Source organism: Schistocerca cancellata, chromosome 5 (assembly GCF_023864275.1).
Source record: "Schistocerca cancellata isolate TAMUIC-IGC-003103 chromosome 5, iqSchCanc2.1, whole genome shotgun sequence".
Lineage (NCBI taxonomy): Eukaryota > Metazoa > Arthropoda > Insecta > Orthoptera > Acrididae > Schistocerca > Schistocerca cancellata.
Window position 1 is genome coordinate 263470584 of NC_064630.1, and position 21103 is coordinate 263491686.

General features: G+C 39.3%; 1 protein-coding gene across 1 annotated transcript in view; it reads left to right on the forward strand.

Moving 5' to 3' along the window:
* Positions 1-20783, forward strand: part of LOC126188188 (nuclear envelope integral membrane protein 1a) — a 99119-nt gene extending 78336 nt beyond the window's left edge. Inside the window, exons 6-8 of the mRNA XM_049929721.1 lie at positions 1369-1493; positions 15866-16027; positions 20430-20783. Coding sequence (XP_049785678.1) covers positions 1369-1493; positions 15866-16027; positions 20430-20550 — 408 coding nt within the window. The 3' untranslated portion in view covers positions 20551-20783. The remainder of the gene's footprint in view (positions 1-1368; positions 1494-15865; positions 16028-20429) is intronic.
* Positions 20784-21103: the final 320 nt, after the last annotated feature.

The window sequence follows — 21103 nt, forward strand, 5'->3', positions numbered from 1 at the left end:
GCAGGGACAAGGTGGAATGAGCTAGGTGCAGTCAGCTGGATAGTTAGAGGTGGGTGGAGGGGGGGGGGGGGGGGTAGAAAAGGCAAGAAGTAAAAAGACTGGGTGCATTGGTGCATTGGTAGAATAGAGGGCTGTGTAGTGCTGGAATGGAAACAGGAAAGGGGCTAGATGGGTAAGGACAATGACTAATGAAGTTTGAGGCCAGGAAGGTTACAGGAACACATGATATCTTGCAGGAAGAGTTCCCATCTGTGCAATTCAGAAAAGCTGGTGTTGGTGGTAAAAATCCATATGATACTGGCTCCAAAATATTCATTGAAATGAAGAATGTCGTGTCGGGTGGTGTGCTCAACAACAGGGTGGTCCAGTTGTTTCTTAGTCACAGTTTGTCAGTGGCCATTCATGTGGCTAGACAGCTTGTTGGTTGCCATGCCCACGTAGAATGCAGCAAAGTGGTTGCAGCTTAGCTTGTAGATTACATGACTGGTTTCACAGGCAGCCCTGCATTTGATGAGACAGGTGATGTTCGTGACAAGACTGGAATAGGTGATGGTGAGAGAATGTATGGGACAAGTTTTGCATCCAGGTCTATTACAGGGATAAGAGCCAAGAGATAAGGGGTTGTGTCAGATCCTTCCCACCAACACCAGCTTTTCTGAATTGCACAGGCTGCAACTGTCTCTGCAATATATCCTATGTTCCCGTAACCTTCTTGGCCCCTACCTTTGTTAGTCATTGTCCTCGCCCGTCTAGCCCCTTCCCAGTTCCCATTCCAGCACTATACAGCCCTCTATTCCACTAATGCACCTGTCTTTTTACTTATCACTTTTTCTGCTAGCTGCTCCCTGTCTCCCCCGTCCTCCATCTTAACTTCCCAACTGCACCTAGCTGCCGTAAAAAAGAACTAATCTCACATCTGCATGACAAAGTACAGTTGGTTAAGTTAAAGAAGGGATGCTACGAGAGAGAGAGAGAGAGAGAGAGAGAGAGAGAGAGAGAGAGAGAGAGAGAGAATGTGTGTGTGTGTGTGTGTGTGTGTGTGTGTTTGTAAGGGGGAGGGGCCACACGCACATATTTTTGGTATTGGTAGAGTAGTCTTTTATACTTCTGGAATGTTACAGGAGGATGCATTTTAAGGATTTTTTATTTTTTTTACAAAGAACAAGCATTCCCACTTTGGTACTGCAGTATACTGTGAAATGAAATGCTGAAGTCTAAAACATTTTCAGAATTTTCCACTTGTATACTGTAGCTGCCTCCCCCTTTTTTTTAAATTAATTTATTTAGAATATTATTTGCCTGGCCTTGAAAACTGGTAGTTTATAGGTTTCAAAACTTCCTACTAACTATAGTCTTCTTAAATTTCAGGGCATGGGACTCTGGTTGATTTACTCAAGCACCTGTTATCAGGAAGCTGCTGTTGCTTTAATGCTGACTGTTATAATGTGTTACAACTTCCCAAGTGTTTGGATATCAAAACTTCAAGCTGCATGGTGAGAGTAAATGACTGTAATAATCCAGATAGGCATAGGAAAATATTTGATCAGTACTGAATATTTATATTGCAAAAAGCAAACATCCAAGAAACTATTTCATTATGTTTACTGCAATGCCAGTGCATGTGGCAAATTACAATCAGAATATAAAATAGACCAATATACATTCATTAACATAACAACTGACCTCTTGAAATAAATTTGGTGAAGAACATTTAATAAGATGTATTATTATAGCTTAGCTTGCTTGTAGATATGATGCAGCACTAATCTGATACATTGTTGTTTTCAGTTATTTTGTTAGATGGTTATCTGTTCCTATTGTACCAAACACCACTGTGACCACTGAATTCTTTGTATTCTGAATGTCATGAATTTTCCAGAAAATGTACTGTTGATTCCAGATTGTTACTGACTCATTCAAATTTGGATTTGTAACTAGTTGAGAGTTTGGGTGGGAGCCATAACTCATACAGCAAGTGCATACTCTAAAATCTGAAATTCATGATTCCATTTTTCTTGGAATTTGAAAGAAATTGTCGTTTAACTGTGGTTTTGAAAAATTCAGAAAGGAACATACTTTTTCCATTTGAAGGCATATCGGCACACAGAAATGACATTCATTGGGTGCATGGGAAAGACTGATTACCAAGCATATGGCTGGGCCTGCATGGGAATAGTGAGACCTCTCTGAAGCTCAGCTGAGAATCATCCTTTTCTGCATGCATGCATGCATGCATGTATGCTTCTAAAATTTTGCCTTACCTTCTGTCAGTCATAACACAAGCCACAGACATCAGTAAGGTAAACCACAGAAAAGTGTGTCTATTGGCAATGACACACTCATAATCTTTAGGGAATGAGAAAGGTAACTGGAAGTGTATTGGCATATAGATTAAGTCAAAAGGCAAACAGAAACAGAAACTGTAGAACAGTTACTTTCTTAGAAGAGAGAGGAGTCATAGGCTGTAATCAATTTTTTGTTAATCATTCAAGCTTGTGTAATGTGAAAAAAAGCTTAGGATTTAATTAATGAATGATGCAAAGGTTTTCCTGTCGATGAAGTATGTGACACCCCAGAGAAGCCTAATAATCTAGACTAGTTTTTGTATGTTTGTAGATAAACATTGTTCACAGAGGTGACGTGTGTTGCAGTGTTCTGTTATGGTGTTTCTTTTATTTTGTTCATAAGAATTTGTAACTCTGATGGTGGGAAATAATTTGTGAAAAATGTAACAGTTTTTCGTGCAAATTTTGGGGGTTCTGCCCCATTTAACTGAACGAGTAATATAGTTATTGCGGTCTATCTATGACTTTTAGAACAAACTTGTATGAGCACTGTTTTGCCTACAACTACTTAGCAACGTGCAATTGTGTGGATCTAGTGCCTGCAATGTGGATTCATCTTTTAATGATGGTTAGAAGCAGCAGAACAATGCAAAGAGAGATTTTATAACTGATGGAACAATAGCTATGACCAAACAAGGTATAATATGAACCATAGAGTTGGAACTCACAGTGACAGGTTTACATAGACATTAATTTTGAGATGTTTGTGATATTTTGGAATGTTGTAAAGACTGAAACAAGTTCACACTTCTTGAAATGCCAATGTTAGGTGAAATCTGAAAAGCAGATAAAAATAACCTTTGCATCGGTTAAAGCTATAAAATCTTTCCATACTGGTAAGTTACTTTTGAAAATCGTTTCAGATGACAGAAAAAAAAATCAGATGTATCTGAAAAGAGAATTTTCTGGCTTTACTTTCCAGTCAAAAGCTGAGGAACATAAGCCAAATGGTCAATTTTTTTCTTAGAGTCCTTCCCTGAAACAGAATTGGGAGCAAACTAAAATATATTGTTTATAGATAACGGGACAAAAAATGAAATGACCACTGAAAATTGTTGTTATTTATCCAATATAGAAAACCTTGTGTTTAAATTGACGTTGACAAAGAATGTGACGATAGAGGCAGTAGTGGTGGCTCTGGCGGGAGTAGTTAAATAAATGCAATCCAAATGGGCCACAATAAAAGATTGAGCTCACTGGTGATGAAGACAAAAAAAAGTTTGATTCAGAAATAGACGATAAAAGTGAAACACAATTGAGTCGACAGAAAAAGTGCTAATCCTCAATTCAGTAATGGTTAGTATGATCATATTAGCTATTGTGTTTTCGAATGCATCACACGCTATTAACGAATAGTTCTGTATGTACCGTTGGTGCTGTTTGCAGCTATTAGAAATAGACTGTCCCACATTGACCATCAGGGCCACTGAGTACTGAACCTCCCTGCCATGTCAATGGCTAGTCCCTTGTGTATGTGAAATTAGGACAGTTAGTCCTACATTAACATGCCAGTAGGAGATGACAAAGTATATTCTCTTCTATTTGGATATGAATAGGTGATAACTGTCGAATATTGTGTAGCATTTTGCTGAATTGGGTGAGCCACAGAGTGGGAGAGTGTTGTTTTTTAGTGTCTCTAGGAGGATACACGATGACTTTGGCAGAATTTATATTAGTGTAATGAATGGCAGCTTGCTCTAAATGTAGAAAAATGTAAGCAAGTGCAGATGAGTAGCAAAAACAAACCTGTAATGTTTGAATAGAGTATTAGTGGTATGCTGTTCAACAAAGTCCCATCATCTAAATACCTAGGCACAGCATTGCTATGCTATGGAATGAGCACTTAAAGATGATAGTAGGGAAGGTGTTCATTCAACTTCAGTTCATTGCAACAATTTTAAGAAAGTGTAGCCCATCTATAAAGGAGACCGTGTATAGAACACTAGGGTGACCCATTCTTGAATATTGCTCAAGTCTTTGGAATTCCCACTACGTCAAATTAAAAGAAGACATTGGAGCATTTTAGAGGCATGCTGCTAGACCGGTCAATATGGAAATGCTTCGGGAAATCAAATAAGAATCCCTGAGGGAAAATGTTGTTCTTTTCGTGAAACATTATTTAGGAAATTTAGAGAACTGAAATATGGAGCTGACTGCTGGGTGATTCTACTGCTGCCAATGTATTTTGAATAAGAGTCGAAAAGAGATGTGAAAAATTAGGGCTCATACAGAACTATGTAGACAGAAGTATTGCTGCAACAAAGGGAATGCCTAGCAGTGTACGAAATACCCTCTGCTATGCACCATATGGTGGCTTGTAGAGAGAGAGAGAGAGATGTAACATAATGTATGGAAAAGAACCATCTCATCCTCTTTTTGCATGCAGATTATAGTTCCTTGTGTTGTGTGTTCAAGATATTTCAAGATATTTACCCTGTCTTCGCAACACAAATTTGATATGAATGATGGAGACAGTCCAGAATTAACATGATCAATACTAAACTGCACTCAATCTTTGTGTGCAAGCCTTCTTTAACAATGAGCCCAGGTTCAAGTACTGAGCTACAGTGCTTAACAACTTATGTACCTACAGTATCTACTTTATCTGTAGAACGAATGGTTGTGTTCTTTCATAGTATTGTTTGTAGTCCATGTAAAATTTTTCATAATCGTATCACTATTACTTTTTTTGTGCTTCGCTATACAGTACAAAGAAGTAAGTGGTCTGTGAAGCTCTTGTTTTTTGTCCTCTGTGCAGTGAAATTTCCCTGAATTGCCAAATTTTGTCTTATAACACCAAGAAACAGTTTATCATATTGTACACTTTTCAAAAAAATTGATTGGTGTTCCACAAGTATTAGCATTTTACCGTAAGTGAAGTACTAATTTTTTAAATTTTTTAATTAATTTATTTTTTCACAAGACAGTTCCAAATGTGCCTTATTATTTTGTATTTGTTCTTGCAGACATTTCCTTCACTTGACTATCAGGTCTCTCTAAGCAGCTTTTCCATGTGCTATATTTATAGTTTAAAAATTGTCCACTAGAATGCTTGCAAGAGATCATTTGTGTTCAGAGAGGATAGATTAAATAAAGTAGGTGGTGGTGTTTTTGTGTCTGTTGGTAGTAGTTTATCTTGTAGTGAAGCTGAAATAGATAGTTCCTGTGAATTACTATGGATGGAGGTTATACTCAACAGCTGTACCAAAATAATGATTGACTCCTTCTGCCAAACCCCCCCCTCCCCCCCTGGCCCCCCCAACTCAGATGGTATAATAGCTGAACGGTTCACAGAAAACTTGAATCTCATTACAAATAAGTACCCCACTCATATAGTTATAATTGGTGGAGACTTCAATCTACCCTCTATTTGTTGGCGAAAATACATGTTCAAAGGCGGTGGTAGACAGAAAACGTCTTTCGAAATTGTACAAAATGCTTCCTCTGAGAATTACTTTGAACAATCAGTTCATGAACCCACACGAATTGTAAATGGTTGCAAAAACACACTTGACCTCTCAGCCACTAATAATCCTGACCTAATAGAGAGTGTCATGACAGATACAGGGATTAGTGAACACAAGGTCATTGTAGCGAGGCTCAAAACCATATCAACCAAAACCACTAAAAATAAATGCAAAATATATATATTTAAAACAGCAGATAAAAATTCACTTGATGCTTTTCTAAGAGAGCGTCTCCATTCCTTCCAAGCTAATTATGTAAGTGTAGACCAGATATGGCTCAATTTCAAAGATACGGTACATCAACAGCAATAGACAGATGCATAACGCATAAGTTAATAAGAGAGGGGACTGATTCACCATGGTACACAAAACACGCCAGAACACTGTTGCAGAAGCAACGAAAAAAGCCTGCCAAATTCAGAAGAACGCAAAATCCCCGAGACTGGCAAAGTTTCACGGAAGCTTGAAATTTAGTGTGGACGTCAATGCAAGATGCTTTCAATAGTTTCCACAATGAAACATTGTCTCAAAATATGGTAGAAAACCCAAAGAGATTCTGGTCGTATGTAAATTACACCAGTGGCAAAAAAAAAAAAAATCAATCAATACCGTCACTGCGCAATTGCGATGGAAATGTTACTGATGATGAGGCCACTAAAGCGGAGTTACTAAATACAGTTTTCTGTAATTCCTTCATGAAAGAAGACAAAGTAAATATTCCAGAATTCGAAACCAGAACAACTGTTAGCATGAGTGACATAAAAGTAGATGTTTTAGGTGTTGTGCGAAACAACTCAAACCACTTAAAAAGGCAAGTCTTCCGGTCCAGATGGTATACTAATCACGTTCCTTTCAGAGTATGCGGACACAATAGTGCCTTCCTTAGCAATCATATACAACTGCTCAGGACTGGAAAGTAGCACAAGTCACACCAATATTCAAGAAAGGAAATAGGAGAAACCCATTGAATTACAGAACCATATCGCTGACCTCAATTTGTAATAGGATTTTGGAGCATATACTGTACTCAAACATTATGAATCACCTTGAAGAAAATGACTTATTGATACATAACCAACACAGATTCAGAAAATATATTTCTTGTACAACACAGCTAGCACTTTATTCCCATGAAGTAATGAGTGCTGTCGACAAGGGATCTCAGATTGATTCCATATTCCAAGATTTCCAGAAGGCTTTTGATACCTTTCCTCACAAGTGACTATTAATCAAGTAGCTTGCATATGGAGTATCGTCTCAGTTGTGTGACTGGATTCGTGATTTCCTTTCAGAGAGGTCACAGTGATAGACGATAAATCACATACATGATCTAGGTGATAATCTGAGCAACCCCCTTAGATTATTTGCAGATGATGCTGTAATTTACCGTCTAGTAAAATCATCAGATACGCAATTCCAGTTACAAAATGATCTGCAGAGAATTTCTGTATGGTGCGAAAAGTGGCAATTGGCACTAAACAAAGAAAAGTGTTAGGTCATCCACATGGATACTAAAAGAAATCCGATAAATTTTGGGTATACGATAAATTGCGCAAATCTAAGGGCTGTCAATTCAACTAAATACCTAGGAATTAAAATTACGAGCAACTTAAATTGTAAAGACCACATAGATAATATTGTGGGGGAAGGCGAAACAGAGACTGAGCTTTGTTGGCAGAACACTTAGAAGATGCGACAAGCCCACTAAAGAGACAGCCTATGTTACACTTCTCCATCCTCTGCCGAATTATTGCTGCACAGTGTGAGATCCTTACCAGATAGGATTGACAGAGGACATTGAAAAAGTGCAAAAAAAAGGGCAGCTCGTTTAGTGTTATCGCACAATAGGGGTGAGAGTCACTGATATGATACGCGAGTTCGGTGGCAGTCACTGAAACAAAGGCAGTTTTCTTTGCCGCGAGATCTATGTACGAAATTTTAATCACCAACTTTCTCTTCTGAATGCAAAAATATTTTGTTGACACCCACCTATGTAGGGAGAAATGATCATCATAATAAAATAAGATAAATCAATGCTCAAACGGAAAGATTTAGGTGTTCCTTTTTCCCATGCGCCATTCAAGAGTGGAATGGTATAGTAGTAGTATGAAAATGGTTCAATGAACCTTCTGCTAGGCATTTAAGTGTGAACTGCAGAGGAACCATGTAGATGTAGATGCAAAGGTGGGAGATTAAGTTTTGTTTGTTTCTTTCAAGATACTGAGGCATAAAGTTTTCAGTCAGCAGAAGAACTCTACTTGTTCATTCATGACATGGTAAGAAGCGAGAACCTGTACTGCTGGTTCACAAGGAGACCTTACGGACTGATCTTCTTAAGTCTTCTACATGCTTCTAAGATTTGAAGCTCAGTTCTCAGACAACAGGTTCTTAAAACAGTAAAACTATTTAAAAAATGAATCATATATTTTTAAATATTAATTCAATTTCATATAAGTACAGACTAAAAATACATAAAAAAAAGTGTTGCTATTAGTGAGAATAGGACCATCAGTGCGAAGCACCAAATGCAGACAACTTTGTTAAAACATTCTAAATGTTTTATTCTTAACAGCTCCTGTAAATCTTAAAAAATCAGTTTTTTCCAAGTGTGTTTAAGAAGTCCGTCAAACTGCTTTAGGAAAGGTAATGCTCATGCACTGACCTTCAGATTGTATGAGTATGAAGAGAATTGAGGAAGGCTAGTTTGTAAGGTCCTCTTGTCAGTGTAAAATAGGCAAGATCTTGTGATAATTGGACTTAACTGGCGTAACCTCGCCAAAAAGAGTCATAAATGTTACCGTTGCCACAGTTGCTAAGCTTGTTTTATTTGTGCTAGGCCTCCCTGTCTTTTTTCAAAATCAGCTAGTAATATTAAAATATTTCTCTCTTTTGTCATTAAAAAACACTCTTTCGCATTAGTTTGGAGTGACTAATGCTTATCAGATGATGTCAGTGCTAGTTACACATTGCATTTGTATCCAAGACCATTCACATTTCTAGTTACAAAATCTTTGTTTTCAACCTCATTTGTTTAAGTTTGGGTTAATTGCCTCTTCTGTTCACTCTAGTATTGACTGTGTTTTTAATGTCATCAGTAAATATTAATAACAAAATGTGAATAAGTAAACTGTACCAAACGATGTTATTTTCTAGGTATATCAACTTTGGCAGTACAAGTTTTATTTCACCCCCTCTTACCACTGATTCCTGATCTCCCACTCCACACCCCTGTCCTTCACATGATGTATAGCTTTTTTAAATTGTTTGTCAGAGGACACAGAGGCCACAATTTGTAGATAATGTTGATGTAGTAGTATATGAATGGTGAGTTACCTGTTGTGATGTGCCATAACACGTTTTACAATGAAAAATTGTCAGTCAGGCCACCTGCTTGCTGCCCGACATCAATATTTCTCCCCAAGGCTCTCAAACATGTTCCTTTCATCAAAGATATGACTGACAACAGTGACATGTTGATTAGTGACTTAGCTTCATTTACATTAAAGATGTATATCTAACTGGAACTAAAGCCTGATACGCTCCCCGCATCTCAGCTATTACAGCTCATCTCGGGTACTGCTAATCTTTACAACTGATTCCTGTAATTTTGTCAAACCCTGAGAAATTGGTATCCTAGTACAGAAAGGTACTCCAGAGAGTACCGTATTTACTCGAATCTAAGCCGCACTTTTTTTCCGGTTTTTGTAATCCAAAAAACCGCCTGCGGCTTAGAATCGAGTGCAAAGCAAGCGAAGTTCTGAAAAATATTGGTAGGTGCCGCCACAACTAACTTCTGCCGTCAGATATATGTAGCGCTACACAGGCATGCTTTGTAGGCACAAAGATAAAAACTGGCGCCAAAACCTCTGCGTCAGTAAATTAATTAAAAAAAAAATGGAAGACGAGCTTTTTTTCTCCGCCCCGAGTTTCGACCACTGCATTTTCCTACATTATCCAAGGAAGTAAATACAAATTCCATATTGTTCATCTTCGAGTGTAGCAGCATTTCAATGTACTACGAAAATCCGACTGGCAAGACTGTTGGGATGTTTGTCAATATGGCCAACTCTACGTTCTGAATTTTTCCCTACCTGTGAGAAGAGATGGTTGCTAATAGGAACCTGATGAAATGTGAATCACATGCAGTATTCTCTTCACCATAAGAATAATACGAATATAAACATTTTGCCATGTATTCTTTCGTGTTTGCTTCTATCTCATTTAAATCCTGTATGCTTAATAAACTACGAAACTAGAGTGAGACAACAGCAAACGCGGAAGAATATACATATCGTGTCATGTTTATATTCGTATTATTCTTATGCCTAATAGTGATACAGTCAGAAATGAAGCACGGCAACTGACTAGATTTTTAAATCTAAGATGATTCTAATTTCTGTACAGAATTTGATGTACTAAAGAAGCAGCCGCAAAGATTTTCAAACGGAGAAAAATTTTCGCCTAACTCTCGTTCAGAACATGTTCTGTCATACGCAGTCTATTATTTGGTTCTTGGTGATCATTATCAAAGAAAGCAGCAGTGTAAGTAACAACAAATAGCAGTCTCTTGCCATTGTTTCGCTAATGAGATGATTCCTCCTTTTTTTGTAAGCGGCGGTAGCGCGCACAAAAGCAATCCATGCCACGAGCGGCAAAACAGGCCGTAAACATGCACTATCAGAATGCGACAAACAATGCATGACACAGTGCAGTAATGCATTTTCAGCTTAGAGTGACGTAAACACCTATAACAAAGAAAATGGCACTTATCAGATCAAAGCAAAATAGGCAATTGATTCAAACCAGACGAAGCACGTGAAAAAGGAAGGGTTCCCGTATAAATACGGACGGAGCGCCTGACGCATAGCAATGGCTACCTGGTAAAACTTAACTGCTAAGCTTAAGACTCGAACCAAACTACTGTAACTGTATCGTCATTCATTCGACCTAAATTGTGTCTCATATTACACTGGACCAACTTTGTTTCGATTTGGAGGTGCGGCCAAAAACTTTTCTCTCCCCTTGAATTTAGAGTCTCAAATTTCAGGTGCGGCTTAGAATCGAGTGCAGCTTAGATTCGAGTAAATACGGTAAGCTAGCATGAAGCAGAGGATGCTCCCTTTAAGTACATGTAACACTGGTCTCTATACTTAGTTATCAGTGACAACTGACAGTCTTTTTTGTTCTGGAACAGTGCAAAAATTGTCTGCAGCCAAGGTCTGTTGCAGCTCATCGCCCCCCTCAAAATTGGAGATTGCATACTGAAAATGAAATCTTTGCAAATGACACTCATCACACAGTAATTTAATGTTGTCTATGGAAAAGAGCTTGGCCCTTGCAATGTATGATTATTTTAACCACAATACTATAGCTTTTACATATACATATTGTTGTTAAAGAAACAATACCATATATCTGACTTTTACAATTTCCAGATTTTTGTCAATTTGCATAACTTCTGTTACTGCAGGAATGGCAAATAACTTGATAAAAGTACGTAAATCCAGTGCAACTGTAAAAGAGTGAAATATTGCACTGGAGCACCAGAAGATTAGTGAAATGCAGGAAGATCAGCAGAGGATCAATGATGGACACAATAGCTGGCATCCATCAGGCTCTCGTAAAAACAAATGGTTCCTTAACTACATTACTTTCATATAAGGAACAGTTTCTTTCTCACTATAAAGATTGTCCTCTGAAACACTGTCCTTAAACATCAACCGAAACCCTGACTGCATTCCAACATGATAAGAAACATGAGATATGAATCAAACAATAAAAATGTCCTGTGGCTGCTTGCGCTTTTGTGTTTATATCTCATGTCAACATGGAGTGAGTTATGCGGTATTGTTTCTTTGATGACAACATATACTTAACAAGCAACTCTGAAATAAAGAGGAGTGTGGACAGGCTGTATGTTAATATCACTTAGTGAAAACTACAGTTCTCTGGCAGAGCTATCCAGGCATCATGTCTTTGAGGAGTACTAGCCCAGCAACCTAGCCAGGAGAATTTCTGTGAAGCTTGGAAGGTAGGGAAGAGATACTGGTAAAATTAAGGCTGTCAAGGCAAGCTATGAAGACAATCAACAACTGCATTGCCGGCAAAAGACATCTGTTTGTGTTTGTGTCCCTGGCTGTAGAGTTCCAGTCCAAGAGCAGCAGCTCTCAGTTTGTATACAGTTTAATTTAATGGTAGTCTTACGTATTCCTGAGTAGCAGCAAATAGTAGCAGTTTACCTGTTTTAGTAGTTGTTAGAGTTGTGAGTTTTCTGTTCATTTTTGTGAAGTTGGTTAAATTTGTAGTATAATTTAGTGCTGCAGTTGTCACTAGTGTCACCTTATTTACTTGATTCTGTGACCTATTTGCATTTGCTGGTCTTAAAGCATGCTGTGAACTGGTGTTGGTGAAAGGCTCAGTGTTTTCTAGTAGCTTGCATTTGTGTATTTAATAAGTTTGGCAGTGCAAATCCTCATCTAAAAGACAACAGGGCTCATTTTCATCATCATCTTCTTCTTCTTCTTCTTCTTCTTCTTCCCCGTTGCTTCATTTGAATTTTAGTAGTAGGATGGATAGGTTCTGTACATGCTATATGCAGACACAGGAGAAGCTGGCTGCAGTTCATGAACAGCTGAAGATACTGGTGGCCACAGTCAGCTGTCTGCAGCCTGCTGCCTCAGGATGTAGCAGTGATGGAGAAAGTGATGCATTGCACGGTACACATAAGATGACGCTTGTTTTGCCCAAAGGCTCTGCTGCCGAGGCCCTTCCAATGTGCATGGCCTGGGGTAACCACACTCACTGCAGAGTGAGTGGCAAGTTGTATCACGTTCGCTTCACTCCCCTCTCTCCCATTCACCCTGCAAGTCAACAAGTGGCCACTTCTTGAGCAGGGTCCAAGTAGGCACACAGGGTACTGGTATGCTAGTTATCGAGAGCTCCAGTGTTATTAGGGCACATTATGGAGCCCATTACTGAAATAGCTTAAGTGCTGGAAGTGAGTCCAGTGTGTGCTCAGTATGTATGCCTGGGGAGAGGGGGGCTTCCAAGACATGGAGGCGGTCTACCTCTCAGTGGCTGTGGAGTGTCCTGGGGACAGTGATAAAAGTTGCAGCTCATGTCGGCACCAGTGACACCTGTCATTTGGGTCTGACACCATCCACAGTTCATACAGGTGAGCTGGCCTCATTCGTGCAGTACAAGCTGAGCTCACAATTTGCAGTATCATACCCAGAATTGATCGAGGTTCTTTGGTTTGAAGCTGGGTGGAGGGTCCCAACCAGAGGCTACATTGATTCAGTGACAGTTTTGGCTGCTGGACGTGCATTTTGGGGTGGAGAATTATAGGCTACTCCTTTATAGATCAAAGACACTTCAAATGTCAGAATTCTAGCAGTAAAATGACAAAGTATTAGTAACCAAGTCGCTGAATTTACACCCCTCCTGAAAAGTTATTGAACCGAGAGCTGGAGTGAACCCAAAAGAGAGAGCTCTGAACTATTTAACGAGGCCTGGAACATAGATTGAAAAGACAGATTACATACATTGAAACGGAGTATTTATTCCAAGGAACAAAAATACTGGGTATATTGATCAAAATTGAGTCTGGCTGTGAAGTTATCTGGACACAAGTAATTAGCTTAGACCAATTCAAGTTAGAATCATTCAGAGTAAGTCTACAATAAGTAGTACAGAAGTACCCCGATCATGTAGTGTTAGTTGGAGGCAACTATAACCTACCAAGTATAGACTACGATGTTAATTGCAGTTGGTATGGACAAACATTTGTGTGAAGCAGTTTTGAACACAGTTTTCCAAAAATTCTCTTGAGCATCTAGTTTGACAACTCACACACAATGGAAATATTTTAGACTTTGTGGCTATAAAAGCGCCTGATCTTATCAACAATTTCAATATAGATGCAGGGACTGGTAATCATGATGTTGTCATAGTGATGATGGTAACGAAAGTTCTTAAGTCTTCAAGAAGGCTAGTGTTTTTATGCGGGAAGGAGATGATGAGCAGTTCTTAACATCGTACTTGGCAATGCATGGGCACCATGTAATTCCAGTATAGTGCTATGAGCAATATATTGTGTAGCACGATGTTATTGTTTCCACAGTTTTGTTCATCCCTGTGTGTGCAGCTATATTTAACTAAATCTTGTTGAAGATTCGGCACAATAGAACAAACAAACCCTTTTAGGTGTGCCATCTGACTGAAAACAATGTAAGAGATACTCAGGAGTTTTTCTCAAAGAAAAGCTCTACAAAATCCTATTCCTTAATCACCTAGTCCTCTCCCAGTATTGCCTCCATCTATAACTTACAGCTGTTCCTTTCATAATGCTGAAGTTAATAGAACTTAGTTTTCTTTGGGGAATCTTGTCATTTATAACTGTATCTGTAAAGAGGCCAAAGTTAAAAAATTCTCTGTCTCTCTCTCTCTCTCTCTCTCTCTCTCTCTCTCTCTCTCTCTCTCTCTCTCTCTCATATATATCCTTCTCCACCCTCCACTCCCCCCTCTTGTCCACATCAACACTCTGGCTACCACCTTACTCTCTTCTCTTCATATAAAATGAATAAAATTACTTATAACAATGGTGAGGTCATGAGGATTTCAGCTATTCGACACTACACTGAAATTAAGTGCCAATCAACTATTCAGTGCTGATTCTTTTGCACGAGACAAAAGCACTTAATGTTACTGCACAAATTACATTTATCTTGTTCTTTCTCATTTGTACAATTGCATTTAAAGACTTTAAATAAGGAGCAAAATGTACACGTTTACATGTAAGTAGGTGTTGAGGTATCTTGACAACTAGTTGTTAGGATAATTTCAGTGGCCAGCAGTTCGTCATTTCACAGAGACAGAATGACTGGCCATTACTCATCTTCGAAAGTTGAATTTCCAGTAATATCAGTAGAAACATTTTAAAGTGAACAGCTATTCCTGCTTTCAGAACTATTAGCATATCCATCAGGGAGGAAAGAGGGATAGGTTGGTGAAGATTAGAAAGGAGCAACAGATCACTCAGATTCCAGGATGAGACACACACATGTTGTGAGGAAGAGGGGCTAAGCTCTGTTACACACCTAACACAGGAGTTCCCAGTAACCAGCATTCCCACACTTTGCACTGGTTAAGACCTGTCAGAAACATGAGTCCTGGTCCCAACAGACAAGACTTTTGTACTGGCTCAGGTTTAATCTTAGCGGTGGGTAGCACCTTGGACAAGTTGCTAAGGTGTAAGTGGATAGTTGAGCATTCAGTATCCAAGTTCTCCTTCAGCCCAGAGAGTTGCAACTCAGTCACTGGTCATCCTCCCCCTGGCTCTCCTTCCTGTAACAGAACTGCTCTCATAGGTTATTCTTATGTACCTCCTCCATTTGCAATTCTCAGATACCTAAAAATATCCCCACCCTGTAATCCTTCTATTTCTACTAAACACCCCCCCCCCCCAACTCACCCACCATCCATGCTACAAACATGCTATCTCTTCCCCTCCCTCCCTCCCTCCCTCCCTCCCTCCCTCCCTCCCTCCCTCCCTCCCTCCCTCCCTCCCTCCCTCACACACACACACACACACACACACACACACACACACTCTTCCTGATATTCCTATTCCATTCTATGTACTTGACCTGACTGACTTCTTCCTGCTACTTCTACTCCTCTATGGTCTTCCTCCTATCATTGCCAATCCTTTCTGTGTATTTTCTCCTCCATTTGTCATTGTCCTGTTCCACCCCATATGTTTCTTTCGTGTGTATCTTCCTAGCTTTTTCAAAGTGCTACTACTACTGTGCACATTCTACTCTTGTTCACGCACACTCAATTGCTTGCTGTCCCCCCTTCAATGAAATAATTGTGTGTGTTACTTGAGTCATTAAAATCATACAGTTCCTGACAACATAATTTAAATTTTGTCTTTTCCAAACAACACACTACACAGATATTCTTCTTCTGGAAATGTTCCTCAGTGTGTTATTCAAAATGGCTGCATGCGTTAAAAGACTTTCACCCCTCGTAAAAATTTCATGTTTTTAGGAAACGAAGATTCCCACCAAAGTTAAAATTATTGTCAGAGGAGGAATACTATGAACAGGGTGTCCGTGAAACAAAGAAAGCTCTTGAGGAACTCAGAGGATACTGCTCCAGTCCGGAGTGTGATACGTGGAAGACAGTTCTCAAACTGAAAAATCCAGTGAGGTAAAAAAACAGATGCTATAATTATTATTTACATTGTCCCAGTTAGAGCAAAACTATATGAGTACTGATAAATAAATGGAAAAAGTTAGCCCTAAACCATTTTGTTTACACACACACACACACACACACACACACACACACAATGCTAATGAAATACACACATTTCATACACAGCACTAACCAAACACTACTGGATACGTTCTCACAAGACGCAATTAGATGTCACATTTGCAGTTGCCCTATTCACAAGACTCAGCTTACATTAGATAAGCTTCTCACAACTTTGCACGAAGCTAAAGTCTTAAAGGCTGTAATTCGTTGTGACTGGGTCACAATAGCCACAAATATAACTACTTTATGCAGTGTTGTGGTGTAGCACAATGTTTAACTCATTAACCTGATTAGTGGAAGGAAGTAGGCTTGAATCTTTTCAAATGTAGTGTCTTTTTTTTAAAAAAAACCTAAGCAAAAGAGTTTGATTATTATTTTATTCAGTTAATTGGTTTAAATGCAATTTTTCTAATGTGTAATTCTCTGTTATGTCAATGTTTCATTGTACTGACTTTTTGCATTTGGAATCTGCTGATGTTGTCTGTAATCTGCAGACTAGCTTCAGCAAGGACTGCTGATCGGTTGATAATGCAGCAGCTTGTGTGGACAGTGTGGGGATAGTTTCACATAACCAGTGATAATAAGGAAGTTTGTTACATTCAAGGCTACAGAACGCCTTGTCTGCCACAATTCAGTCATTGGTCACTTACAGTCAGTAGGCTTGCATTTCCAACATACTCACAGTATCCAGTTTCAACATTGTTCCTCATTACACATTAACACTATTTGTGAAGTGACCCACCATGTTTGTATGTCACCTATAACCGAGCGGTAGCCAGTAGCCATTATGGCAACACTGTAGCAGTAAGTGCAGACATTGACATTACCTGTCAAGTAATTTTAATTGGACTATAGTTTAATTGCAGGCAAAAGACAAAAATATGAATGATGTGAGTAACTGTTTTATATACCAGATTGAATTAGAAACAGTTCCCCTCTTCTTTGCAGGCTACGTCTCCATTGTACTGATCTGTCCAGTCAAAGGAAATACTTTGAAGGTTTATATAGTCTGTTTAGTTTTGTCTCTGTACTTCTCTTGGTTCTTTTTATTGCTGTTATGATAGTGCAACAAGTTGGTTGCATTGCATTTAAATGTTCCTAGGAAATTTATGGCTGTTTAGCCCCCCGCCCTTACGCTTCATCAAATCTTAGAAAATATGACAAGGTACTAACTATTACAGGGAACAAAGAAAAGACCAATTATTGCAGGTCTATTATTAAAAAAAATACACTCTTGTAATAAACATATCCTTTATTCAAAACTGAAAGTAATGCTTGGTGTCGTCGTCATTGTACCAGTCTGCCTCTTAGGGTGGTTCGGGATATTTTATTAAACTTTTCATGTTGTCCTGTAAATCAACAGTAGCTCTTCTGTTTTCATAAGTAGAATGTCAGAAAGAATTGCAGGAACTGCTCTTTTTTGTGTAGTAGAAATGCATGCCATGACTTGTACAATTTATATTTGGAGATGCTAAAAATTTGAAATAATTTCTGTAGACAACACAACGTCCTTGCTTGTAGTTATAGTAGTTCATATTCCATAGTGTGGGAAGATACAGAAGCTATGGAAGCAGGAAGTCCAGGTAAAGGAAACCACTTTGACTGTTAAAATTATTTATTATTCTTTAAACAGTGGAAAGTCAATGTTCGAATATCAGAAATGTAGGAAAAGATATATGGCTACTTAGAGTAAAGATAAAATGTGAAGTTACAGGCAAACACAATAAAGACAGTTAAACATAAGTATTTGGCCACAACCTGTCATGTGAAATAGAAGCAGCAATCTGGAGGGAGTGGAGTGGGAACAGGAGGGGATAGCAGTCTACGGGGGGGAGTGCTGTCTGGCAGTGTATGCAGTGTCTAGATTGCCAACAGGTGCAGCTTCAGGAGGTTGTGGGGCAGGGAGTTGGAGAAAATGGAGCAAAAAAGGAGAGAAGCAGGGAAAGATAGGTGGGTGAGTTGGCAGAGGGTGGCAAACAAAAAGGGTGGGAGATGAGAATGGGGAGAGGGTGATAGGACAGTGTGTGTGTGTGGAGACCGTTGGGTGGAGGTTGTTCCAGTCTGAGGTGGTACTGGGTGACGAAGGGGGCACTCCTTTGTGGCTGGTTTTTGGTAGTGGTGGGAGGATTGGGGGTGTGAGGGGAAATGGCATGGGAGATCTCTTTGCAAACTAGGTCTGGGGGATAATGTCTGTCTGTGTAGGTCTCAGTAAGACACTCAGCGCGCATCGTCTGCAATTACAACAACTCCCTTACCCAGTACGCTGAGGTTCTCATCAGGGCCTTCACAGACAGGCACTATCCCGCAGACCTACTTTGCAAACAGATCTCCTATGCTGCTTCCCACACCCAACCAATCCTCCCAACACACCCCAAGAACCAGCCACAAAGGTGTTCCCCCCTTTCCACAAAGGTGTTCCCCATTTGTCACCCAGAACCACCCCAGACTGGAACAGCTGAACCTCTTCCTTTGTCAGGGCTTTGATTAGCTATCATCATTACCTGTAATGGGGAACACTGTACCCAAGATTCTTCCACCCCTCCTAAAAGAAACTTTTCATCACCCACCCAACCTCATCATCTTAGTCCATCCCTATGCCACTCCCAATCTCAAACCCTTGCCACAAGATTCATATCGCTGTGGAAGACTGAAATTAGAGATCTGCCTTCCACCCACCCAGCACTTCCTACTCCAGTTCTGTCACAGGTTTGTCTTATCCCATCAGGAGCTGGTCCACCTGTGAAAGCAGCCATGGCACTTACCAGCTCTGCTGCAAGCATTGCACAACTTTCTATATTGGTACGACTACCAACCAGCTGCCCACCAGGATGAATGGCCACTGCCAAACTGTGGGCAAGAGTAATTTAGACCACCCTAAAGTAGACCACACTGTGGCACAACTGCAGCTGAACATAACTTGCTTGATTTCAGTGGCTCCTTCATTTTTCAAGTCATCTGTATCTTCCCCTCCACCATCAGCTTTTCTTAACTGCGCAGATGGGAGTTACCTTTGCAACAAATTCTCTGCTCCCATTATTATACTGGCCTCAACCTCTGGTAACATACTGTCCCCAAACCCTCCACCCAACCATTTCTAAACCCTCTGCCCGATCACCTACCCATTCTCATCTCCCACACTCTTTGTTTGCCACCCTCTGCCAACTCACCCGCCCATTTTTCCCCTGCTCCTCTCCCTCTTCACTCTGTTTTCCCCACTTTCCTGCTCTACATCCTCCTGTCAACTATGCTTGTTGGCAGTCTCTCTCTGCACTCTCTGCCGGACAGCGCTCCTCTCTCTCCCCACCCATAAACTGCTGTACCCTCCCCTTCCCCTCTCTTTCAAGATTGTTGCTTCCATTCTGGTCCGAGCTGCCATAGTTGTCAGACGTGTGTGTGTAAGATGTGCTTGCTTGTGTGACTGAATGTTGTGTGTGTCTCTTTTTCTGATGAGGCTGTGGCCGATAGCTTATTTCTAAGTGTCTTTTAATTGTGCCTGTCTATAACTTAAGGGGTTATCTTTATTACTCCATACAAATGTAATCAGCCAGTTCCAGCCCACATGCCAATTTTCATACATTTTCGTCATGTTGAATCATATTTAATATTGCACATGTCAATTGCAAGTGGTAATATTTCTTAAAATGAACATTTTTTGGTGTGACTGGCTTACGAACTATTCATTCTTGCTCACTTCATTCTGACAAAAGCAGTTGAAAATGGCCTTGCATGCTGAAATTGTCTGGTTTTATTTGTAAAATGTAGGAAATATGAAGTTTAGGAGGCTGGTTTCCTTGACCAGGTTTTCCTTCATCAATATAAAAATGATTTCAGCATGTACAAAAACAATATTTATTTTTATTTATTTGTGTTCTTTTTCATCAGAATTTTTTAACTTCACATTTACCCATCATAACTGCTGGTGTCATTAATTTGTGGCGGAGTAGTGTATCTTAATAATGGGGTGTGTGGCTTCTTTACAGTTCATTATGTAGATCTTCGGTATTTGTGAACTGTTTTTGGTATAAGTTTGACCAGCGGCTAGGGAGGACACTCGTTGTTTTCTCCAGCAATCATAGAATGTCAGAGCTAAATAATTATCTGCTGTTCATAATTTTTTTTCTCTGTTGTTGTTTAAAATATTGTCTATTAAAGTTGTCAGTAGTAAATGGCGTATGTTTACTATAGTTCTCTGTGTTGTAGTTTGTTCTTTATGTTCCATGTGTAGTTGTAGTAACACAGATTTAGGTCATTACAAGCTGAGTACTAAGAGGCATATGATTCTCTGTTCCAGATTTGCAGAATTCATGAAAGGAGACTCACATTTAAGTGATGATGAAATGGTTCAGTATGAAGTAGAATCCAGACATTCTACTGCCGACTATGACTACTCTGATGAAGAGGAAGAAGACTGACATTTGCTCTAAAGGGCAGCAAATATGTATTGGTTACTAATGTAATTACTCAGGAGAAATTGATGACTGTGCCAAAAAACTGAATAATTATTTTTATTCTTGGCAATGGACATTGTACCATTGTAGTAATTATAATCTCTGTGAGATGTGTGTTTTTAGAACATCAGATTTTGAATATTGATCAGTGTCTTTATGATTGAGAATGATTTTAATAAAATTTATGTGATAAAATATGATGCTACATTATATCTTTATCGTTTTTCACTTTAAAGTAACTGGTCGGTAAGAAACAAGAGGTTGATTAGACTCGTAGTTGAGAGGGAGAGAAACATTGTCTCAATAAATCAGAGATATTATTTACATAAGGATTCTGAAGTAATAATGATCAGCAACAACTGAGATTAAAATTGCAAAGTTCATTTAACAAACTGCTGGTAACAGTCATGTCAAAGGAGGTATTTAAAAGATGGTTATAAAGCATTATGAGAATATTCTTTTGTCTCCTTTACAACCATTTACATCAGGCTGTTCCAACCGAGCTCCAGGGAGCCGG